The 26,709-nt window shown below is 42.6% G+C and overlaps 1 protein-coding gene across 3 annotated transcripts in view; it reads right to left on the bottom strand.

Annotated features, from left to right (window-relative positions):
• The window catches only part of TDRD3 (tudor domain containing 3), a 301,146-nt gene extending 275,259 nt beyond the window's left edge, over positions 1-25,887 (bottom strand). The window contains exon 1 of one of the 3 annotated variants that reach the window (XM_037894974.2): positions 25,712-25,887. In XM_037894974.2, the coding sequence (XP_037750902.1) occupies positions 25,712-25,752 (41 nt within the window). In that variant the 5' untranslated portion in view covers positions 25,753-25,887. The remainder of the gene's footprint in view (positions 1-25,711) is intronic. The other 2 variants (XM_037894990.2, XM_037894967.2) reach the window with 2 other exon arrangements.
• Between the last annotated feature and the right edge of the window lie 822 nt (positions 25,888-26,709).

Genomic DNA, 26,709 nt, shown 5'->3' with positions numbered 1-26,709 from the left:
CACAACTAATGGGCTTTTTATCTAAAAATTAGTCAGTGTTCCTGAAGCTAAAAGCAATACCAAAATGACCATTTGATTACTAAAATGTCTGTTGGGCTGATGAAAGTTTAGAGTGGGGAGCTGCTGATAAATGCAGTCTCAGAAGCAGCCAGGAAGACACTAATACTAGAGTAACTGCCACAGGGAGTCCTCTCATTTGACAGACCTTTCACTGGAGTTATGTTGCAACTGGGAGTAACATGCTGTTTACAGCTGCTCACAAGAGATGCTTGGCTGTTGCTGACTTCTTAACTTACTACAAATTAAAATTAAGCACAAGATACAAGAGACCGCTTAACACAGTCATTCCTTCCATGACTTCATTGAGGGATTCTGTATCTCTACTATGGTATACTGAAAGAAGGGTCACCCTTTAAGGCCAGAAGGGACCATCATGATCTTCTACCCTGACCTCCTGCACATCACAGGCCACAGAACCTCTTAAACCAGAAAGTGAGCCAATCCAGGACTGCCAGTCTGACCATGGGGAAAATTTCTTCCCAACCCCAAATATGGCAAACAGTTGAATCCTGAGCATGTTGGCAATTACCCACCAGCCAAATATCTGGGAAAGAATTTTCTGTAGTAACTCAGAGCCCTGCCCCATCTCCAGCCACTGGGGATATTTACTACTAGCAGTCACAGATGGGCCACATGCCATTTTAGGCAATCTCATCATACTCCTCCCACCCACCCCTTCCATAAATTTATCAAGCTCAGTCTTGAAACCAGTTAGGTTTTTTGCCCCCACTGGTAGGCTATTCCAGAACTTGACTTCTCTGATGGTTAGAAACTTGCATCTAATTTCAAGCCTAAACTTGTTGATGGCCAGTTTATATCCATTTGATTCCTCTCCCTGGCATTTATCCCTCTGATGTATTTACAGACACCAATCCCCTCAGCCTTTGCTTGGCTTTTGGCAGTTCTAACTTTTTCCCTATACTTTCTGACCTCCAAGAAGTAGCTTTCCTTGCTGATCCTTCCCATCTTCCATTCCTTGTAGACTTTTGGCCTTCTCTTAATAACCTGTTTAGATGCTCGCTCATCCACTTTGGTCTGCAACCTTTTTACCAATTTTTCCCCCCTTGCATGGGATACAGGCCAGATACTTTAAGTCAAAGTTACAGAAGCTAATTCCAAGCCTCCTCCACATCCAGATTCTGGAGTTCTTCAGTCCAGGCCACTTCCCTAACTAATTCCCTTCCTTTTTTAAGTTTACCCTTTTAAAATCAACTTGAAGACCTATTTTTGTTTATCCTTCCATTTAGGGTTTAAAATTTAATTATCTCATAATCACTGCAAACAAGGCTGTCTTCTACAACCAGTTCTTCTGACAGACCCTTGCTACTTACCAATACTAAACCTTAAATGGCATCACCTCCTTGTTGGTTCAGTGACTATTTGGTGAAGAAATCTGTCAGCTATTCCACCCAGGAACATCTGGGTCCTGCCATTATTAATGGCACTTGTCCCTAATCTAGATCTGGGAAACTAAAACCTCTCATAATCACACAATTCCCAGTAGTATTTCTTTCATTAAAAATAAGAAGGAGGTCTCTTGCCATATCCAAATCGAATCCTGAGGGTCCATAGCAGACCCCAAGCACTATCCCAGTGGGGGCTGTGTTATCTTTGCTCCCCAAAGTTATTTTGACCCAAAGAGGTGGTTTTATCCATTCCATTACTTCTAATTTCTCTACAGTCTACCTCGTAATTCATATACAATGCTACTCCACCACATTTAGCTTTATTTCTGTCTTTCCTGAAAACTACTTCAATACCTGTGCTACAGTCATGACTACTAATCTACCATGTTTGTTATCCCTAGAATATCTGGTTTCACTTCCTAGTTTTTTCCTCCAAGGAGCTGCAAGCAAGAGTAAGACCTGTTGTAATGGATCTGTAATGGATCTGTGGACTTTTCCACCAAAACAGCTGTTTCGCCGCATTCAGGAGGCTCGCGGGTGAGGGGGGAGGAGAAGCGACGCAGTGTCCCCCATCCCTCCCACTCACAGCAATCAGGTGTTTTGCTGCATTCAGGAGGCACAGATAGGGAGGGGATAAGGCGCTGCTCTGCAGGGCCTGCCAGGAGGTGCTGGGTTCCAAGCCCCGACCCACTAGCTCCCACGGGCTGCTCTGCCAGATAATCCCACAAGTAGTGGACAAAATACTCTACTAGCAGGCAGCGAGAAAAAATTCCCTGGAACCTAACCCATTCTCCCCCCTTCCCCCATCTACATTAATTCTTATGGGGAAATTGGATTCGCTTAACATCGTTTCACTTGAAGTCACATTTTTCAAGAACAGAACTATAATATTAAGCAAGGAATTACTGCAGACACAGAGATGCACTACCACAGACCGGATTGCAGGATCAGGGCTAAAGTACGTAAATGCAAAAGTTAAGGTTTACACACTGTAGTAACTAATCCATCTATACTGCACACAAGACCAACAGTATTTGAACAGGCACAAACCTGTCATAAACTGGCAGAAAAGAGTTCATTTTTTGTTCAGGTATACTTTTAACAGCATAGATAGTGATCCAAAAATATCCATTATATAAGACACAAGAAGTCTCATGTCTATTAACTATTAAGTTTAACGCTAAAATTTTAACCACTAAAGTTACAGAAACTTAGATTAATGTTTATAAGCGCTCTTTTTTAAGGGAAAATGTTCTTTACATAACATGGAGAGGAAAAAGAGGAAAGTCATGCAAAAATGAGTTTCTTTCCAGAGCCTCCTAAAGACACTCCTTAGTAAGTAAGAGAGAATATTAATGGGTGATGTGAAACATTTCTTTCTGCATGGAATGAATATGAAAATTTAGTAGCATTTCCAACCCTTGTTGACGTACAAAGCAGAGACTGGGCAACTGATATTGGTTTCACAGACTTCAATTAAAACCTAAAACAAAACCATCATTATGACGCTTACTCACCACATTAAGCACTACATTCAGTAGCTTTCCCACTTTGCAACCGGCCACAGAATTCTTTGGAAAGGCTTTGCAATGCCTCATGGGGCAGGTACAATGTCACACAATGCAGGATTCTCAAACCCATCATTTCATGGACATCTAGATTGCCAGTCGCTTTTCCACTGAAATGGGGGGTGGAGAGTAGAGTGTGTGACAGAAAGTGGCCGAGGTGTGGACGGGGGAGACAGAGACAGAGTATGTGTTGGGGGAGAGTGAGTGTCGGCATGCTGTCTTTTTAAGTTCAGACAGCAGCCAGAACCAACCAATCCTGAGGCAAGGGAGGGGAACACCCCACACACATCAGCCCCCGCCATCTTCCCTGGTTCTGCACAGCACAGCAGTCTCTCTCCCATCTCCGGCTGCCACTGTGTTTCTAGTGCCAGGGAGAGCAGGATTCCACATTAAGGGTTCTGTGATTCCCTCAGAGTTCTTCCACATCCTCCTCAGCTCACAAACCAATGATCCACCCCTCCCCTATACTTCAGGCATGAGAGCATGTTGCTGTTTTCCTGCCAGGCATGCTCAGCATCAGTGGTGAAGGAGATTTTAACTTTTACCTGTACAGTACCGACCCCTGACCCCAACCCCCCTACAGAAAAAATGTTCCATAACCATCAACACAATAACCTCAGGGTCTCAACAGCTAGCTAACTTCAACAATAGTTAGACCAACTGATAGTCACTCAAATAGCTAATTCAATTAGACAATTTAATAAAGTAATTTTCAAATTTATGACAGAAACTTACCAAATCAAAGACACTTCCACAGCGGTGCGTAGTAGGCCTGATCCTGTTGCTTTGCTTGCTCTCGTTGTGCCATGCCCTCAGTTGAATGGGCCGCCTGATGTTCCTTGCTCAGCCACGATTTAACGTATACAGCAGGATTCCACTCGGTGTAGGAAGGTCCAATGATTGAAATGAAAAGTAGATCCGCCACACGATGAGCGGTCAATGCAGTCCATTTATCCATGATTATGTTGTTCATAACGCTGAAGCCTCGTTCACAATCGCATTACTCGCTGCAAGAGTAACTACAGTGAGGAGTAATTTCTTTAATTTCTCAGCAACAGTCCGTCCTGCACAACACTTGTATTCCACAAATCCCAGGTGTGTTTCATGGTGACTGACTTTCAGAGGTTCACACAAAAAGAACAGGAGTACTGGTGGCACCTTAGAGACTAACAAATTTATTAGAACATAAGCTTTCGTGGGCTACAGCCCACTTCATCGGATGCATACAATGGAACATATAGTAAGAAGATTATATGTATAAGTTTTGTTTCATGGTCTCTGTGTGTATATAATGTCTTCTGCAGTTTCCACGATATGCTATGCATCCGATGAAGTGAGCTGTAGCTCACGAAAGCTCATGCTCAAATAAACTGGTTAGTCTCTAAGGTGCCACAAGTACTCCTTTTCTTTATATGTATACAGAGAAGGTGGAAGTTGCCATACAAACTGTAAGAGGCTAATTAATGAGGTATTATCAGCAGGGGAAAAACACTTTTGTAGTGATAATCAAGATGGCCCATTTAGACAGTTGGCAAGAAGGTGTGAGGATACTTAACATAGGGAAATAGATTCAATATGTGTAATGACCCAGCCATTCCCAGTCTCTATTCAAACCCAAGTAAATGGTATCTAGTTTGCATATTAATTCAAGCTCAGCAGTTTCTCACTGGATGATTTTGGTAATTAATTGATCTTTAAATATTCATGGTAAATAGGCCCAATGGCCTGTGATGGGATGTTAGATGGGGTGGGATCGGAGTTACCCAGGAAAGACTTTTCTGAAGTATCTGGCTGGTGAATCTTGCCCATATGCTCAGGGTTCATCTGATCGCCATATTTGGGGTCGGGAAGGAATTTTCCTCCAGGGCAGAGGTTTTTTGCCTTCCTCTGTAGCGTGGGGCATGGGTCACTTGCTGGAGGATTCTCTGCTCCTTGAAGTCTTTAAACCACAATTTGAGGACTTCAATACCTCAGATATAGGTGAGAGGTTTATTGCAGGAGTGGGTGGGTGAGATTCTGTGGCCTGCGTTGTGCAGGAGGTCGGACTAGATGATCATAATGGTCCCTTCTGACCTTAGTATCTATGAATCTATGAGTCTGTTTTTGAAGCTTTTCTGTTGCAAAATTGCCACCCTTAAATCTTTTTCTGAGTGGCCAGAGAGGTTGAAGTGTTCTCCTACCGGTTTTTGAATGTTATGATTCCTGATGTCAGATTTGTGTCCATTTATTCTTTTGCGTAGAGACTGTCCGGTTTGGCCAATGTACCATGTTTCAGGTCTGAAAACAGACACATTCTCAATCAGGCTGTGGTAAGCAATTTTAACTGCTTTCTGCTGTGCTCTGATTAGCCTGGTTAGTAGCAGTGGTGAATAATTTGCACCTCATGTTGTCAACAATGGCCTGAATGAATTGTGATGGATTAATTGTGGGACTTTTCCCAGCGCCTGTCAACTTTGTGTTCTTGAACATCATAGCCTCTTCAGCTCGCTGTGCCTGTTCAGTGTGCAATACAGGGATTCTATATAGGCTCTCGATTCTCTGCAAACAGATTTTCATCAGGTTGTCTGCTTTTGGGATTGTCAGTTCTCTGTCTTATAAGAGTTCAGAGCTCAGAGCTCAGTTAGGACATGTAACATTAATGATAGATTTTTCACAAAGTTGACCAAACACAGTTTTGAGAGACGTTGGAATTTTGCTTATTCCTTTCTATCCCTTGACTGGTCTTGTGAATCTTCCTCAAAATGTTTAGCTAATGCTGGGTAAGTCTGCCAGACTGTATTGACAGCTCTCCACATTGAAACTACCCATCATAAAAAAAAATTGGTAGGGTTTTCAGTGTAAGTACGACATGCAGTTTCTTTGCATGTGTACTGAGCTCACGGGCATTTTTTGGTAACTGACTGTAAAGCAAGTATAAGCTGTCTAAAAATGGTCTGATATCGTTTGTACCCCCAGTAATATCCAGTGTTTGATTAATGGCCAGTTCAAGTTTATGGTTAAGGCAATGCCACAAAATGAGATTTGGGAAGTCTTTTTGTAGGAGTTTGCCCACCCCAGCTTTGACTGCTAGCATGACATTTGCACCATTACTACAAACACTGACAGACCTAGGTCAGTAATTCCACAGTGAATCCACAACCTAGTAAACATTTGATTATGTCTTGCTTTATGTTCTTAACCGATGCATTGTCTAACTCAATCAAATCCGAAGGAAATGCTACTGGATTTCTAACACCATCAGCACCGGCTTGTAAAAAAATTATAAGAGTTGATTTTTGAACAAAAGTAGTAGATTGGTCAACTAGTATCGCAATCTTGGATTTGGTCTCGATTATCTGCGAGAATTTTTTTCTTCATTTCTGTGGAGACATGCCCTATGGTATCACCGCAGACAGGTTGGCTTTGAAGCAATCGCCCGATCTCAACCCCATTCAGTTGCTGCAGGTCAATCAGGCTCTTGTGGTCAGTATATGGCCGATTCATTTTCGCAATGCAGTAAGCCATCCTGAACACACAAGCAGTGGTTTCAAATTCTGCTTCTTCACTTTTTGCATTGATGTTTATCAGCATGTCTTTCTTAGCTGTTTCTAGAATTTTTGTAACTTCAGTATGAGCAGCTGACTTTTTGTGTTCATTAATATTTTTGAAGTGATGTGAGCGTTGTTTCTTTATTTTTCCCAAAAGATGAAACGGAAATTCAGCCCATTGAGAAGCAATATTCATGCCTCGAGCAGAGAAACTTTCAACTGGAAATGTTACTACATGTTCTACACCCTAGCTCTTCACTGGAAGCCAACATCCAATCATTTTTCCTTTGAAATTCCTCAAATTGAACCCTCAACCACACAGCTGGGTATTGCTTTTCATTAGTAGGCTTACCCCACGATTCAGCAGATCTCTCATCCTCCTCAGGCTGTAGATTTGGCCTTTCTGTGGCTTCATGTAGTGTCGGTGACTCATTTGTCAGTTTTTTTAGAGGCCCTACTTTTCTCCACATCCATCCTCTGCTTTACGCTTGAACATTTTTAGTAATGCTTGTTGCATTGACATTGTGATCGATCCTTAGTAACCAGTTTAAAAAAAAAAAAAAAAAAAAACTAGCTAGCTACATTTTGTTTTCTCAATTTGGCTGTCTTCAATTTCACTCACTGTCCAGATTTTTAATTTTCGCGCCATGCAACAGTGGCACAGATGCATAACCATGACAATTAGGATTCTAAATCAAGTGTCACACACACACACACGACACAAATAATGCAGACTGTGTCCCGCTTGCTCCTTACAAAAGCGCACATGGCACACTTAAATAATGGATTTGATTTGATAAACTCTATATCTGTAAAATATTTGTGTAAACATAGCAACCAGAGTTGTCTATAAACAAAATAATTATATACAGGCTCTGATAGCAACTAGATTTGCATTTTTAATACACCAGGGGAAGACACTCTTACCATTTGAAAACCGTACGGGCAGCCAAGGACTATTGTCAACTGATGATATCGTCGTCCCCTTCAAGGGTAGTAGACAAGTTAGATTTATTGCCATAACTTATCCAAGACTATGGCAATGCTTTGTATAGCCTATTAGGAGGTTCATGAAAAACAAAATAGCCACCAGGCCATATCAAAATGTTGTTTGCCATGGAGAGCTAAAATAAACTGAAGAAAATAAAAAATTATGCCAGTCAGATAAACAGAAACAAGTTATGGCCTAAAAAAGACATGATCACTTTCAAGACCACTATTTTTCCATCATTTTAGTTTTCAACGGAACATGTTTGAAATAATAAAAGGATATTTAAAAAAACAATTCAAGCAAAAACAAAAGAAAACGTAAAGAAATGGTTTTCTGGCCGGGACAAAGACATAGGAACGTGGAAACAGCGGTGCAGAGAACGGGTTTTTACTGTATGATGCACACATTATACAGCCGCGTGGTGTGGGGGGGAGGGGCTGCGGCACCAACACATTCTGCCATCTGCTCTCTCGCTCACCCTCAGTCCCAACTCCAAAACTAAACTTAAACTGTGGCTTAAGCCTCCACCTCACACCTAAATATTCTAACCCCATGTGGTAACCACTGACCCAACCCCCCAGTTAGTTACCACCTAACCCCATAGCAACTCGCTCTGACATCAACACAATCCAATACACAACACATACAAGGGACTTATTTTATCAATGGAACCCTCTCACAATTAGATAAACGTGCCAGCCCACTCTTCCGATATCCTTACGAGGATAACAAGAGGAACTAGTCCACGAACTAGTCTCACGCAGCTGCACTAAAACACTGCACGACATGCATACTGGGACAGCTATGACACCTGGCACATTACACAAAAATAGTCCATGACAGCGGTTAATTTACAAAAACAGTATTTATTATTCATTCTTGAAAATGTTATTATTCATTCTTGAAAATACCAGCAATAAATGTCTTAACTGTACGGCGCACTTGACCGTACCAGCTTACATTGCACCATTGCTCAGCATATGAACTCTCCATGCTGAGGAAAGTCAAAGCTTCCTGGAGCTTTGAAAGGGGAGTGATGCATGCCTGCAAGGCAGTAGAGTTCAAAACAGCGAGCAAAGCAGTCACTGTGGGAATTGTGGATACTGTGGAAGGCTAGTTACATTGACACAACGAACCGCAGAGCCTACACTAACACTTTGTCGCTTTAACTTTGTAACAAAAAGCTCTATGCCTCTTGTCAAGGTGGTTTTATTTTGTCAACAAAACAGGAGAGTTTTGCCACAAAAAGTAGCACCGAAGAGTGTACACCTCCACTGTTTTGTTGGCAAAAGCTACCTTTTGCCAACAAAACTGTAGTGTGGACAAGACCTAACTCGATTTCAGGTGCCCCTTAAAACAAATTGCATGCTCATTCACTAGTCTTAGCAATCTGTTTTTCTTTCTTTCCCTAATGATGGACATGTGTACCATGGTTGTCACTGAGACTTAAAAACAGGAATTTATAAACTTGCTCGAAATTACTTATGTTCTGGAAATGTTATGACTGGATTTCAAATTTGCAGGAAAATTAAATAATTTGTTGCCATCAGGTTTTAACAGTTAAAAATTTAAAGATGCAAAATGTTTTTAACCACTCCTTTTGCTGAAAGAAATATCATCCTAAAATACACATTTGTTTGTCTTCAGTGGATTTTTAAAAAGCTACAAGTCTAGAAAGTGGATATGATAGCATTGGCCATGAGATACAAAAATTATACTGGTCTTAGAAATGTGGCAAAGGCAGTGTAGAAATGTTACCACTATGTTAAATGGCTTTCTAGGTGTTTATAAAATGCTGAACCTTTTAGAATAATTTATATGATATGTATTTCATAATTAGGGGACAAAAAAGCAAGTTGCCGATAGTACAACAGGCAAGTTCAACAGATAAAAATTTTGCACATTCAGTAATACTGCACAGCCACCTAACTATTCACTCAATAGAAATATCATAGTACATTATTCACCATGCCTTAGGGAATGGCTACACTTGCAGATGTAGAGAGCTGGGAGTTAAACCAGCCTTTGGAGACCGCAGCAAGGAAAACGCTGCTGTGTGTTTACACTGTCAGATTCAAGTGCACTGGTGTGGCCACATTAGCAGCTCTTGCAACGCCACAGAGAGCAGTGCATTGTGGTAGCTATCCTAGAGTACAAGTGGCTGCAACATGCTTTTCAAATGGGGTTAGGGGAGTGTGACAGGGAGCGTGTTGTGTGTATGTGGGGGGAGAGAAAGTGAGTTTTTGGGGTGCTGAGAGTGTGTCGGCATACTGTCTTGTAAATTCAAATAGCAGTAGACCCCTCCCCCGGCTTCTTTCTCTCTTACACATTCACAGCAGCAACATTCCACATTAATGCCGGCTGTCAGAAACAGAGCTTTGAAAGAGGATATCCGCATTTCTACAGCCGAGTTCAAAACAATGACAAGAGTGGCCACTTGACTTCAGAGGATTATGAGACATTTCTGGAGGCCAATCACAGCACAGTAATGCAACACTTCGTTCACACTGACGCTCAGGCGTTTCAGCCGGAGCGCAGCAAGCGTGATGCTTCTTGTGGAGGTGGATTACAGGAGCGCTTCAGCTGCAGAGTCCGGGCGCTCTAAGTGCCTTGCCAGTGTAGACAGGTCAGGAGTTAGGGTGCCTGGGGCTGCTTTAATGCACTCTAACTTGCAAGTGTAGCCAAGCCCTTAGTGTGCATCAGGCTACGTAGATCAACAACCTCCGCTTGCTATGGACTACCAGACTGTAGACAAGCCCTTAGCCAGGCACTCAAGAACAGCAGTCTTTACTAGTATGAAAGTGGCTATGATAATAACTGCATTATGATGTTGAGCATGCCAAGTATGAACTCGATGCTTCCAAAAACGTGAGCAGACTCAAAGCTGAATGCTCATGAAGTTAATAAAATTGCTGTGGCTTCTCTCCAAATACGTATCACGTGTACTTATTAAGTATTATTACCAGACAAGAACTACATTAAATTGGGAGTTAGGGTTGAGAGTATTTATCAGTTACTTCAGGATAAAAACAATACCAGGATGTTGTAAGTATCCGCCCTTTACCAAACACATAAAAAAGGTACTACTAAGCCAAGAAATTCAGCATTACGGTTAAACTTAAAAGAAATGAAAAACCCTTTAAGATATGGAATTACACAGCTAAGACAAACAAACAAACAACCTTATCTCCACCCCGCACTAACATCATGAAACATACATGTAATTAGAATTATGCATATTATTATTCATAGCTCCAAATCACATGAAATACATTTTAAGGACATTAGTTTTTTCCAGTTTTCTTTACAGTGTCACCACAGGGCAGATTTGTTTGGTTTTAGGAGGACCAAAAAACAGCAGGAGGAGAAGGGGGTAGAAGAGGGAAGCCTCCCAATAAGACGACTAAGGAATACAATAGGCCAGTCACAAAATCTTTTCTAGTATTTATGTGGAGAGCCCAGCCTGCCCTTCCCAGAGCCAGGGCAAGACAGAGGTAGCTCTTTTGTCTCAGCAGCCCAGAGACAGTAGGGAGCCTCAAAATTTGCCAGGCAGTTGTTACACACAAGATTGACATAAAAGGACAAATCCAAATCTGGAAACAGTGACAGCCAAAAGTTAACACCCCACAAGCACCAGACATAGATTAAAAACACAGTCTTTCCCCCTCCCCCACCATTTGCCACCTGTAGACTCTCTCCAAGTTTTTGGAATATGTCTCTGGCTAATCAGCACAGACCTTCAGGTAATGTGTGCACAGTAAATGTTTCAAGTCATGTATGAAATCAGTAAGAGCCTTTGCTATCACAGAAAAGCAGAGATTAGTCCACCTGGTATTATTTAATGTTTGCAGAGTGCTTTGAAAATATAAAGTGCTATATAAATGCTAAGTAGTAGTGTCCTCAAGTGATCATCTATGGAAGTATTACTCAGGTCCAAACCTGCTTAGCTATTGAATACCAGTTGAAAAGTAAGGGATTTTCAGGTTGGGTGACCATTCCCTTTTTACTTACTAAGACTTCTGTGGTTCATTAATACCAGAATGAATTTGTAATACTGAGTTTGTAATGTTAGATTTAAAACATAATATATACCACTTTACAGACAAAAAGTTGAGGATAATATTGCCAAGAATAAGCGTTGAGTAGTGCTCACCCTAAGCAAGAATTCCAAAGTCTGTAGATATTTCCAAACTTAATGAACAGTGATTAAATGTTCCTCATCCCAGCCATCCATTTTCTTGAGGCTATTAAAATATATACACACAAACAAATACAGACCTTTGATGTGTGCCACATCCAAACCTACAAAAATTCAGTAAGATACACCTAGCTGTGTTTCTCTGAAGATAGGGAAAGTAGTACACATATTCATAGTTCCCAGAACTTGTTTTGAAGAAATTTCTCTCTCAAATGAGGCAAAAGAATTCTCATTCATGATATTACAAAACACTGTTTTTTTATCTGAGACTATTCCCAAATTCCATTATCCCTTCAGACTCATATTATTAGACTCACTCAAAAACTGCTGCTGTGAATAAAGTCACAAACAGATCCCTGAAAATAACCCACTTTCTTCTCCCACTCCTGCACTGGCCCCTAACATCACTGAATAAAAATTCTTAGCACTTATATAGGGTTCTTCAACTGTAAATCTCGAAGTCTTCTAAAAAGGGAGCAAGCATAATCAGATAAGGCAGTTCCATGACTTTCCTTGGGTCATACATAAAGACACAGGAGAGCTGGGTATAGACTCTAGAGTTTAGAATGGCAGTGTGAATGGGGCCCTAAACAGTGATTTAGAATTAAACATTTCAACCTTAAAACTCAACCTCTTTCTATGCTGTGATACTGCAATTTAGCATAGGGAGAGGGGAGCAGATTTTCAAAGGCACAAGAGCAGATAAGCACCCAATTACCCTTTGTACTTTTGAAAACTTCCCCCATAAACTTTATGCATTGACCCTAGCAGTAATGAAGTGTAGGCATTTATATGACAAGAGGGATCTTCTCTATGAGTTTTCTTACGGATAGTTGTATTTCAGACAACAGAACTGAAGCAAAATTGATCATTTCTAATATAAAAGTAGTATTAATGTGATATAACAGTGGTTCTCAAACTTTTAGGGCTCAGGACACATTTGTAAGCCTTGATAGCCTGTTACGACCCAGTAAATAGATATAGTGCAAAAAAGTCTCACTTACTTAAATATTTCATAGAATCATAGAACAGGAAGGGACCTCGAGAGATCATCTAGTCCTGTCCCCTGCACTTATGTCAGGACTAAATATTATTTAGACCAGTGGTTCTCAAAGCCGGTCCGCTGCTTGTTCAGGGAAAGCCCCTGGCATGCTGGACCAGTTTGTTTACGTACCGCGTCCACAGGTTCGGTCGATCGCGGCTCCCACTGGCCGCAGTTCGCCACCCCAGGCCAATGGGGGCTGCAAGAAGGGCAGCCAGCACATCCCTCGGCCTGCACCACTTCCCGCAGCCCCCATTGGCCTAGAGTGGCGAACCGCAGCCAGTGGGAGCCGCGATCGGCCGAGCCTGCGGATGCAGCAGGTAAACAAACCGGTCCAGCGCACCAGGGGCTTTCCCTGAACAAGCGGCGGACCAGCTTTGAGAACCACTGATCTAGACCATCCCTGACAGGTGTTTGTCCATCCTGCTCTTAAAAATCCCCAATGATGGAAATTCCACAACCTCCCTAAGCAATTTATTCCAGTGCCTAACCACTCTGACACTTAGGAAGCTCCTCCTACTGTTCAACCTAAACCTCCCTTGCTGCAATCTAAGCCCATTACTTCTTGTCCTATCCTCAGAAGTTAAGAAGAAAAATTTTTCTCCCTCCTCCTTATAACAACCTTTTATGTACTTGAAAACTGTTATGTCCCCTCTCAATCTTCTCTTCTCCAGACTCAACAAACCTAATTTTTTCCATCTTCCCTATAGGTCCTGTTTTCTAGACCTTTAATCATTTTTGTTGCTTTTCTCTGGACTTTCTCCAATTTGTCCACATCTTTCCTGAAATGTAGCACCCAGAACTGGACACAATACTCCAGCTGAGGCCTAATTAGCGCAGAGTAGAGTGGAAGAATTACTTCTCGTGTCCTGCTTACAGTACTCCTGCTAATACATCCCAGAATGATGTTTGCTTTTTTTGCAACAGCGTTACACTGTTGACTAATATTTAGCTTTTGATCCACTACGACCCCCAAATCCCTTTCTGCAGTCATTTCCCATTTTGTATGCGGGCAACTGATTGTTCCTTCCTAAGTGGAGTACTTTGCATTTGTCCTTATTGAATTTCATCCTATTTATGTCAGATCATGTCTCCAGTTTGTCCAGATCATTTTGAATTTTAATCCTATCCTCCAAAGCCCTTGCAACCCCTCCCAGCTTGGTATAGTTCACAAACTTTATAAGTGTACTCTCTATGCCATTATCTAAATCACTGATGAAGATATTCAACAGAACTGGACCCAGAACCGATCCCTGCAGGATCCCACTCATTATGCCCTTCCAGCATGACTGTGAACCACTGATAATTACTCTCTGGGAACGATTTTCCAACCAATTATGCACCCAGCTTATAGTAGCTCCATCTAGGTTGTATTTCTCTAGTTTGTTTATGAGCAGGTCACGAGAGACAGTATCAAAAGCCTTACTAAAGTCAAGATATACCACATCTACTGCTTCCCTCCCATCCACAAGGCTTGTTACCCTGTCAAAGAAAGCTCTCAAGTTGGTTTGACATGATTTGTTTCTTGACAAACCCATGCTGACTGTTATTTATCACCTTATTATCTTCTAAGTGTTTGAAAATTGATTGCTTAATTATTTGCTCCATTATCTTTCCAGGCACAGAAGTTAAGCTGACTGGTCTGTAATTCCCCGGGTTGTCCTCATTTCTCTTTTTATAGACGGGCACTATATTTGCCCTTTTCCAGTATTCTGGGATGTTTCCCACCTTCCATGACTTTTCAAAGGAATTGCTAATGGCTCAGATATCTCCTCAGTCAGCTCCTTGAGTATTCTAGGATGCATTTCATCAGGCCCTGGTGATTTAAAGACATCTAACTTGTCTAAGTAATTTTTGATTTGTTCTTTCCCTATTTTAGACTCTGATCATACCTCATTTTCACTGACATTCACTGTGGTAGACATTCAATCGCCATCAACCTTCTTGGTGAAAACCAAAACAAAGAAGTCATTAAGCATCTCTGCCATTTCCACATTTTCTGTTATTGTCTTTCCCCTCTCATTGAGTAACGGGCCTATTCTGTCCTTGGTCATCTCCTTGCTTCTAATGTATTTGCAGAATGTTTTATTGCAGGGGTCGGCAACCTTTCAGAAGTGGTGTGCCGAGTCTTCATTTATTCACTTTAATGTAAGGTTTTGCGTGTCAGTAATACATTTTAACATTTTTTAGAAGGTCTCTCTCTATAAGTCTACATATTATATAATTAAACTATTGTCGTATGTAAAGTGAACAAGGTTTTCTAAATGTTTAAGAAGCTTCATTTAAAATTAAATTAAAATGCTGATCTTACACCGCCAGCCCGCTGCCAGTCTGGGGTTCCATTCACCTAGGCCGGCAGCAGGCTGAGCGGGGCCTGCGGCCGAGACCCCGGCTGGCAAGGGCCGGCAGCCAGAACCCCAGACTGGCAATGGGCTGAGTGGCTCAGCGCACTGCCTCTCAGCCCACTGCCGGTCTGGGGTTCCATCCGCTGGCTCCTGCCAGCCATGGTCCTGGCTGCCGGCCCCTCTCAGCCCGCTGCCGGTCTGGGATCCCGGCCCTGCCCACATAGAGTGGGTACCTACCTTCTCCCTGGTTCTAGCCCATTCTCTTCCTCTCTCTCTGCACTGAGCTGAGGGTGGGAGTGCACGGAGCACAGGGCTGGGGGTGAAGGAGCAGGCTGGGGGTTAGGGTGCAGGGTCTGGCTAGGAGCTAGAATGAGGGAGGGGGTTCAGGGTTGGGGCAGGAGGTTTGGGTGTGAAGTGCTTACCTGGGCAGCTCCCATTTGGTGCGAGGGGTGCAGGTGGGAATGTGGGAGGAAGAGGTGCAGAAGCTCCCATTTGGTGCTCGGGGGGTGCAAGATTCAGGGCATGGGGTCGTAGGGGGGTGCAGGAGTCAGGGCTGGAGGCTGGGGTGTGTGGGGGGGTGGGTGTAGGGGTCAGGGAATAGGGCTGGGGGTGTGGGCTAGGGTCGTGGGGGTGCTCCCAGCCCCCTGCCCAGAGCGGCTCATGACAGGGGGCTGGAGGGGATATGCCCTAATTCCACCCCCTTCCCCAAGGCCACCTCTTCTCCGCCTCCTCCCAGGAGCAGCGAGCGCGCTGCGGCTCCGCTTCTCCCCTTCCTGCACAAGGGCCATCAGCTGATCGCTGCCATTAAAAATCAGCTTGCGTGCCGTCTTTGGCACGCAAGCCATAGGTTGCCAACCCATTTTATTGTTTCCTTTTATGTCCTAGCTAGTTTGATCTTGTTTTGTGCCTTGGCTTTTCTAATTTTGTCCCTACGTACTTGTGTTATTTGTTTATATTAATCCTTTGTAATTTGACCCGAGTTTCCACTTTTTGTAGGACTCTTTTTTGAGTTTTACATCATTGAAGATCTCCTGGTTAAGCCAGGGTGGTCTCTTGCCATATTTCCTATCTTTCCTACGCAGTGGGATAGTTTGCTCTGGTGCCCTTAATAATGTCTCTTTGAAAAACTGCCAACTGTCTTTCTTACCCACAACATACAATATACACATTAACAGAACAAGTACATCGTACATAACACAGTGGCATTCCCAGCGCCACAGAGCTGGCTGGGCTCGGCTCCCCACTCCAGGCATCAAGACCTTGGGAGTCACAGCATCGCTCAGGTTCGGTCCAGCCATGCCACATTTGTGCCAGGTCGCAACATTACTCACACATGAGGTTGCAGAGCCAGTCACTCAAATTTGGCCTGACTGGCTACCCATCATTAGAACAGAGGGTGGCTGGGCCAAACCTGAACACTGTTGCAATCCCATGCACCATGTAGGAACGCCTGGAGTGGGGAACAGAGTCTAATAAAGCCCACAAGACCAGAGCCTCAGGAGACACTGCTGTGGGGTGGGCTCTACAACCTCTCCCCTGAGCCCTCCCATCCACACCCGATTCCACTCCCCTCCCTCCCCTAACCTACGCCTCCCATGCAACTCTCTGATACATTCTGGTGACTCAGTTTTGGGTCATGACCTTGCTACAGCACAGAAGCTTCATCTACCATTTTATCAAGCCATTAACATGTAATAAACTGAAAATCTAATGGTTAAAATTAACATTTTCTCTGCTCTTTAAAGGAATTAACTCCAAGAGCAGTTTGTTCCACCAAGGAAATAGCCCATATGTAATAAATGTTGAACCAATACTACACAAGTAAATTCTTGATTTGTTGGATCATATTAAAGTTCTATATTAAAATCACAAATGAGTTTGATTCCCCATAGTTTAAATTCCAGGGTATTACTAATTAAGAGGTCTCTTGGTTTTTGGTACTGTTTCTCTCCCTCTGTGTGTGAAAACTTGCAAGCTGCTAATTGTGTTAGTACATTCTAAGACAGAGTCTGTTCTCAAAGCAATTCACAGAGACTCAAAGCAATACTCTAACAACAGAAACAGCACCCAGAGACTCCCCGCCCTTTTGTTGTATTAACAATTGTGATTAAAATAGAGATAGAGGATGTATGTGGATGGATGCCTGGTGTGGATAATAACTGAATGATCAGGGAGGTGCCAGCCTAAGAATCCAGTGTCCATCGGCTGAAGAAGGCGTCAAGTGGAAATAACCAGAGGACCCCCGGAGGGCAGACTGGAATCCACCCAACAGCCTCAAGAATGGGAGAACCAAAGAACAAGATAACATCTTGGAGCCGTCAGGAATGTGCCATCTGCTGATTGATTCAGCAACAGCATGATGCAGCAATTCCCATAGACTGGCATAGGAAGAAATTCCTATAAAAATAGACTCTAAAAAGTGAGAACTTTGGGGTCTGATTCTGCAAACCAACTTCCAGGAGCATCAGATGAGCATCTGACAAGGCCCTGCTCCCTCCTCATGTCCAGGCCACCTGGCCAGTGGCTTGGCATGAGCAACTCTAAGGCTGGTAACTATGATAACAACTTTGCAGAACCTGTGTGTGTGTATGAGTGAATGTGTGAATAAATATGAGATTGAATGGAATGTTATAGCTATAACTAACTGCTTACTATGATAACAACCTTGCAGAACCTGTGTGTGTGTGTGTGTGTATGAATGAATGTGTGAATAAAGATGAGATTGAATGGAATGTTACAGCTGTAACTAACTGCTTACTATGATTCTTTCTGTATTCACAATAAATGTGGTATTTTGCCTTTTTCCCTTTAATAAGATCCTGCTGGTTTTTATTTTATTGGTACAACAGATTAAAACACTGGTAGAGAGAAGAAAAGCCTTCTAACCTTAATTATTCGTTTCAACTTTCTTACAATTTGATCTGCAAGCACTTTGCTAAATGGACTGAAAGGTTTTCCAAATTTTCTGTAGCTTCCAGAAGTACTTGCATCCTTCACTGAAATTATATTTTGTAACATGTTACAGCACTATTTCAATGAATCATGACATATCTTCCCATCATCATTTATGGACACCACTGGTCAGTAAGACTACTCACATGTAGTCATTTGCAGGATTGGGGAATACTCTGTAGCTTATGTTGCAGGTATGATTCCCTTTTGTACTTTTCATACAAGTGACCTTCTTTAACTGTTTAGCATACACACATAGTGTACACTCCCAGAAGTTGCTACAAACGCATGTAAGGCTATAGGAAAATGACAAATTGGATTATTTGAGAAGCAGTATGGGAACATGTAATTATCCATAACAAATGCATAAAGAGGTACATTTTTCCTTGACCTTAAAGCTACACATGTGAAGCACTTTCTAACACTGTGTACTGCTGCTCTGTGTATCTCAAACAAAAGAGGCTACAAAACACTCCTATGAAAATTACGGGTCTTAACTATTATAATACATACCACGGAGAAAAATATCTACAAACCAAATTTACATCAGGGAAGATATTGAACCATTATGATAAATCAATGTAAGTACAGCAAAAGTAGTGCAAATATAAAAAAAATTACCAATACTACACATGTACCTATTATTGTAGAATGTTTTTAAATGTTATAGGATAGTATACACTCCTGTAATTAAAGATTATAATGCACACAAATGGGGAGAATTAAGGCAGACCATGCAAGATTGGAATTTCATGATTTTGAGTACCTTACTGGATGAAGTGATCTGTAGCTCACGAAAGCTTATGCTCAAATAAATCTCTTAGTCTCTAAGGTGCCACAAGTACTCCTTTTCTTTTTGCGAATACAGACTAACACAGCTGCTACTCTGAAACCTTTCAACAATCTGTTCACATACGATTTGGGTGGAAGGAGGTTGTTTTTATTTTCTTTTAATTGAAATAGCTATAATCCAGCATTATTTTACGGTTTTAGCCATGATGTGTGTGCAACAACAACTAACATCAGAACAGAGTTACAAAAGTGATTTTACGATACACCATAATGTGTAAATAGTACATGGCCACCTGATAGATTCTTACATTACATGTTTTTCAAGTGCTATATTTTAGTGATATATCCTGAAAGACAGCTATATTATAAAATATCAGAATTGGAGCTTCCAGTATTGAAAAAGTATTTCAGTTCTCATAAAAGTATTTTACTACAGTAGACTATTTACTACTACATCAGAAGAATATATCTGTTAAATAGATGTATTTTAAGTGACTAAGTAATATTTTAGGATTACACTTTAAAGAATGGAATTTCAGCATTGATTCCCTTACTTTATAACAGGAGTCAGACCTACAATTACTTTATAAATATAGATTTAGTGATGGACATTTTAATCAGCACCCAAGCACAGTTGTTCCTGTGAGAAAAAAATCAGAACTTGCCAACAGTTAACATATAGTGAGTGGTGTCTCATGTTCCCGGTTTATCCCTATACTTACAAATAGATGACCTTAGTATTAACTATTGGCAAACAGTGCTTTCTATTAAAGGGGATCCTGGTAGCAAGCCCTATATTTAGGTTGCCTAACACTTTTCATTAAAAAAAAAAAAGATACTTGCAACTTTTTTTTTTTTTAGGTTCAACACATCTACTATCATAGAGAGCCACTGAAATCTGGCAGTAGGGAAGCCCTGGGGTTAGAGAGGTGCATTTCCTTTGTCCCATGAAATTATGTTCAAGTTTTGCTGATACACAACTGTTGAAAATTACCTTATCCCTCCACTTAGTTGCATTCCTCAGGAAAATTCTGGGAGCATGCCAAAACATTGAAGTGAAAACAAACATTCTAAGGCTGGGCCTATGCAAAAGCAGCAGCAGCTGCTACACTAGGAACCATCCTGTAGCTGTCTGAGCAACTGCAGCAGACATCTGTGGGAGAGAACCAGGCCAGGCTTCCGTCAGCAGCAACGATCCAGATTCAGCACATAACCTCAGAGACCCAACTCCACGAGCATCACATGGTACAAAACCTCCCCCAGCTTGGCGGGAGGGCAGGGTGGGTGAAAGAGTCAAGGTGTGCCAGGCTCCGCGACAACCTTCTGGATCCAGCACCTGTCTTCAGTGGTTCAATCACCACCCTAGGATAACAGTCTTCTCCTACTGCCAGCTAATACAGTTAGTTCTGTAACTCGTGTGGCAACAGGATTATGTGCTGCAACACTAAAGGAACAGGGTTCAAATTCTGCTGACAGAAGTATGATGAAGGAGGTGTCACAGCTACATAGTATTAAATATTTTTACTTTTTTCCTTTAAAAAACCCTACAAAATTACAAACGTTAAAAAAAAAAACTTCTTCCTTTAAACAAAACAACAAAATGACATACAAAAAGACTTTAACGTAAAGTTATGTAGGTTACAAATGATATAAAGACACACTGAAGTCCATACTTGAAAGCACGTCAGTTTGATCCCAGCAACTAGGAAGCAACAGTCCACAGCAAAGCAAGGTGGTGGCAGATTTGTCAATAACTGCTTTAAAGTGAGGCACATTAAGACCTTGTCTACGCTGCCACTTTACAGCGCTGCAACTTTCTCGCTCAGGGGTGTAAAAAAAACACACCCCTGAGCGCTTCAAGTTTCAGCGCTGTAACATGGCAGTGTAGACAGTGCTACAGTGCTAGTAGCCGCCCTCTCAGCGCTGGTAGCTACACCCCTCATAGAGGTGGTTTTTTTATAGCACTGGGAGAGCTCTGTACAAAGCCGCGACTACACAGCCACGTTAAAGCCTGCACCCCACACCCCGCATCCTCGGCCCCACCCCAGAGCCCGCATGCGCCACCGGAGTCCTCAACCGTACCCCCCCCGGCACCCCAACCCTCTGCCCTAGACCTGACCCCCTTCCCACACTCCAAACCCCTCAGCCCCACCCCCACCACATGAATTTTGTTATGTGCACCAATATGGAGGTAATGTGTCAAACGAACACATTTTGTTATGGGCACATAACAAAATTCGTTCCGCCTATGCATGGGAAAAATTAGAGGAAAAACTGTTCACCTATAGTTTTTGCTGAATCTCATACATCAATGTGAGACGCCATCATCATTTTTTAGCTTAAAAAGCCAACACTCAAAAATTAAGCAATGTCAGATTTAAAGATTCCCATGCTACTTTTTATCTGCCACTTTGTGTGTATGCATTAGGATAGAAAAAAAAACTGTTGTGTAATTTAGGATCATCACATACACATCTTCCACAAGACCCTAGCTTCATTCAGAGCACAGGTTGGACACACAAGAAGGCTGAATTAAAAATAAATGGCACACCCACTCCCACATTTTTACCAAATGAGAAACAGAAAATGGGACACCCTTGGAAACAGAGAGAAAAGAAGAATTGTTTGGAATTCAGTTCATTTTTTGTGGGCACCATAAAAAAAGTAAATCATAAAGAAGTTAAGGCATTCCCAAATCCAAGATTCCAAATGACAAATTTTTTCTGTTGTATTAAATTTTAAGATTCTTTCCTATATAACACACACACAAACAAAATACTATGCAGAATTTGTCAGATTTTATCTACCATCGCTGCCAGTACTAGTTATGACACAGCCCTATACTCCCTGAAGTTCCTACTGGACTCCCAAAGGGAAAAAATTCCAAACTGACCAAAGCAGCATAAGAAAATACAACTACACTGACATCAATGGGGGCTGAATCTCTAAATTTTCCAAATGAGGTGAAGAAATACATCTGCTGTAATTACTGATCACTATTACCAAAGTTACACTTGACAGCAAATAAATATAATGTTCACAGAATTTAATAAAATACATTTTGTAATACCAACACAAATATACAAGACAAATCTCTAACATTTCCAGTTGGATGTACCGTAGATATTTCTTTTCTATCTTAAGTTTTATTTACTCGGAATCAGATAATATATCTGCAATATCCCTTTGTGCTTATAAAAGTATTTAAGTTCTTGCATTAGGTGGTGTGTAAGATGGAGTCAAGTGGAAATTCCAAACTACACTCTTTAATGGACACATTTATCTAGAAAAAAGGTTAAGATATCCCTACATTAAAAAAAACCCAAGTGCAGTTCTACTCTGCAAAATGACTGTGTAATGTCACCACCTCCTTACTCAACAGACCAGCTCCATAAATATATTTAGAGTTATATCTGCTTATGTCAGCACCAACAATTAGTTTTTACTACTCTCAATTCTTGTTACTGTAGCAGAACCAGTAAGGATTTGGGAAAGCAAGCTGGAGCACAGGATGCCTCATAAATCAACAGACATGTTAATTAAATTGCAGTTGCAAAAGACAATCGTGTTTCACATATGTAAAGAAAAGCACATCTGGTGTAAATGAGCACAGAATTTGGCTTATAGAGTCTTTTAACCTTGTCTCTGAAGTAGGAAAGGTTCCCACTTCTCGCAAGAGGTACCAGCAACAGTTGCAACTTAGCTGGTGCTGATCATGTTTTAAACTACTAACGTAGACCAGAAACACACCAAGTTAAGTACCAGTTCTGAAGACTTGTTTAAAATCTGCTTGAAGCTCTGCTGCTGCTATCAGAGGGTAGAGGAGTCAAGGAAAAAATCACACCCCACAGAACAACAACAGTAGAACATCTTGAGTACAGATGCAGAAAAAAACAAATTAAGTAGTTGGGTGTTTGTTTAATGATATTTCTGTTGTTCATTCTCTTCTTTCCAATCCTTCTCCCCTTCCTCCTCCTTCCCACCATGTACATCCACTTCTTTCCTATATGATGCCCCCCCCACCCCAATAAGACTAGGCCACAACATGCCGCTAGTGACTGAGCAGTGCCTGGCAGTCAGCCCACTACCCATCACTGGCTCACCTCCTGCAACATCATGAGGGCACAAATCAAATGCTTAAGCACATCAGCCACTCCCCAATGTTGTAGCTTGCCAAGGTCCAGGCACACACTGCAGAAACTGTGTGAACCATTTCAGTTATTTAATATAAGCTAGCCACTGAAATGTTTGGAAAAATTTTTATTTGTAGTACAAATATCAACAAGCCATCTTCTTAACACTACATTCATTTGACTGTCAAAATAGAAAAGTGGCAGCAGCCTAAAAATTTCAATTTGTGTGTTAAGACTAATATTTTAAATTCACAGATTCCAAGCCAAGGAGGAACCATTGTGGTCATCTAGTCTGATCCCCTGTGTAACACAGGCCACAGAAACTCCCCCAAAATAATTCCTAGAGCATATCTTTTAGAAAAAATTCCAATTTTGACTTTAAAAATGGCCGGTGATAGAGAATCGACCACAACATTTTGTAAATTATTCCAATAGTTAATTACTTTCACTGTTAAAAATGCACACCCTATTTCTAGTCTGAATTTGTCTAGCTTCAGTGTCCAGCCATTGGATCATGTTATATCTTTCTCTGCTGGACTGTCGAGCCCATTATTAAATATTTGTTCCCCATGTAGGTTCTTACAGACTGTAAGCAAGTCATCCCTTAACTTTCTATTTGTTGAACTAAATAGACAGAGCTCCAATCTTTCACTATAAGGCATGTTTTTTAATCCTCTAATTATTCTCATTGCTCTTTTCTTAACTAACTTCAATTTTTCCATATCCTTCTTGACTTGTGGACCCCAGAACTGGACATTCCAATATTCAAGCAGCAGTTGCACTAGTGCCAAATACAGAAGCAAATAACCTCTCTACTCCGATAAAACTATATTTATGTACTGCATAATAAGAAACCAGAAACAAACAAAAAACAAAAAAATTAAGTATAAACTACTTGCCTGAAAAGTTGGTTAATTTCAACTTATAATTGCTGATACAGTTCCTTCAATACAGTTATTAAAATTAAGTTACCTTTAGTGCCTAACCTCTAGTGGCCAAGAGTCATGACCCTGTGTACTGAAGTCTGCATACTAGAATAGCATTAAAAGAATATAATTTCTGAAATTAGCACCTTTACTCCTTAGCCAAGCATCTGCAGAGAAGCAGACCAAGCAAGACACCTCAGCTTCTCAGTTTGATCAATGATTCCATAAAAGAACAGCAGGTTATTTTTAAGGCAATACAAGTTTGTAGGAGCAGAAAGTTCACAGATCAGCAGATTTATAGTCTTCCCATAGATTATTTTCTCCAGAAACTGAACTTTGAATTAAAATTTGAAGAACCAGCATAGGTGTTACAGTATATAAGCTCCAGCAATTAAAATGTGACCTTTGTTGTGATCCTTTTAAAGTGGCAGCAATAAATTTAGGTACCCTAAGACCCCAATCCAACAAAACACCAGAAGGAAGGAGGTACATGCTATATTTTAAGCATGTGGGATTTTAAGCAAGTATTCCAAGCAACTCAATGAGCCTACTCACATGCTTGACGTTTATGCATGTACTATAGTAATTTTCCAAACTAGGCCTAAATTACTAATTTTTACAATGAGCAGATATTTCAAGGTGTGCTCATTTTTACAACAGTGTTGTAAAATAGTCAAGAAAAAGTCTGAACTAGTATATAAATAATACTAACCCATACCCTGGTGAGTATGTGTATGCTTTGTATTGAAAAAAGTGGTGAGTCTGGTAAGTGTTGCTTTTTGAGAGAAGTAATATGGTTAGCACAAACTGGAGAGAGTCACAATTCCTGGGTTCTAGTCCTAAGTCTGCCCTCACTATAGCTTTGTCTACACTAGCCCCCCTTTTTAAAGAAAGAGTTTCCTACCCATGCAGCACAACCAGTAGTAGTATTAGTGGTCCAGAAAGGCGTGTGCCTACAGTGTTTTAACTACATCTCAACGAAATCTATTTGCAGCATATCTACATGACATTTCAGTAAAAACTACCATGGGTGGTTAAGAACCCTGTCTAAATCAGCATTCCCACTGTTGTTACCATGGAGCTGCACCCAAACATCATTGTTAGCAATGAGGGGAAACTGTTCAGAGAAAAATTAGAGTAGACTACACAAGGCCTACGAATTTAGATAAGACAACTTCTTGGTGCATTAAGCTTTACTTTTTGATCATTTCTGTAACATTAGCTCAATAATACCAACTCTGAGGGATGCTGGGAAACTTACTTCATTAACTAGTGTTAATCTTACTTTCTGTTTCATTTATGGGAGATGATGAAGGGAACCCACTGCATAAAATAACTAAAAAAGCCACACCATGCCTCTGCAAGTAGAAGCAACTACAGCCCATCTGCCCATGTAACAAGTAGGAAACATGCAGGACAAGATCAACCCTTCACTGTATAAACTGGGAAAACTGAGAAAAAGAATACCAGGTCTGGTCCCTGGACTTTCTGCTCAGGGACTGTGCCTAACACATCCCCTCTGAGTGACCCAGAAAAGGTCAAATCAATAGCTACCATTCAAATGCGAAATACCTATCTTCCCCCACCCCGAGCACTTCCTGCTCCTCTCACAAGGCGGGGGGAGGCACCTACTGTCAGGGTGGAAAGGGGCAGGAACCAGAGAGGCCTAGAGCAGCAGCAGCCGTTTCCCAGCCCAGACCCGAGCCTCCAGGCAGGCCCCGAGTCCCACCATCGGCCCCACGGAGCCGCACAGCGGACAGGCCCCACTTACCAGCCGGACTCCGAGAGCGCGGAGCTCGTCCCGCCAGCCATGGTGGCTCCGGCCGTCGCCGCCTCCGTGACCCTCGGCTGCTGCTGCTGCTTCCCACAAACTTGCCGCGGCGCTGGGCGGCCGGCTGGGCCCGTACCCGGGTGGGGGGGCGGCAGCGGCAGCGGCGGGGGAGGAGCTGCGTGGCCCGGCCCGCCCTTCCCGGCTGAGGGCCGCGCCCCCGCCGGCTCTCGGCGCAGCTCGCCGGCTCCAGGCGACGGCGGCCCCGGCGCAGACCCCGCCGCTCGCAAGCGGACAAAGCCCGCGGGGCCGGGGGAGGCTCCAGCCGTCCCGCTACTGAGGAGGCGCGGGCCCGGCGCCCCCTGCCAGCGCCAGCGAGGCCGCCGGCGCCGCCATCACGGGGACGGGCAGAAGAGGCGGCGCCGCGGCCGCCCCAGGGCCTGGGCTACCGGCGGGCTCGGCGGGGCCGGGCCAGGCTCGCGGGCGGGGGCGAGGGAGTGACCTGACTGTCCGGCTCCCGCCGGTGCTTGCGGATGTTGGCAGCGGAGCCCACGGACGGCGTGGCTCGGCCACATGGGCCAAGGGGAGAGGGGAGGTTATTGTCACACACCCACCCCGGGCAGGGCGGGAATGAAGTGGATGCCCTTGATGGCAGAAGGCCGTTTGTACGAGAGCTCGCCCGCTCAGGTGGTCCTGGTCTGAGCTCTTGCAGGGGGAGAGGGGCAACTGTGCCAGAGTCAGGGGCATGGGGGGCCCCAAACCTCTGTGTGTAAATAAAATAATCGGGGAGGTAGCGTGGCCCCAAAGGTCTCACCAGGCTAGGGCTGTAACGCCAGCTCCCAGCACTTAGATATGGTGCAAACTGCTGCCCATGGGAGGCTAACTGGAGAAGAAGGCCTTTCAGCAATGCCGGGCGAAGGTGACCATCTTTCCCAAAGGGAAAAACAGGACCCTGGGTGAGGCTAGCCTGAGCTCCACCCCAGCCTCCCACTCAGGGCTGG

Source organism: Chelonia mydas, chromosome 1 (genome assembly GCF_015237465.2).
Source record: "Chelonia mydas isolate rCheMyd1 chromosome 1, rCheMyd1.pri.v2, whole genome shotgun sequence".
NCBI classification, from domain to species: domain Eukaryota; kingdom Metazoa; phylum Chordata; order Testudines; family Cheloniidae; genus Chelonia; species Chelonia mydas.
The sequence above is the reverse complement of the archived record's forward strand: the minus strand, read 5'-3'. Positions and strand labels throughout refer to the sequence as shown.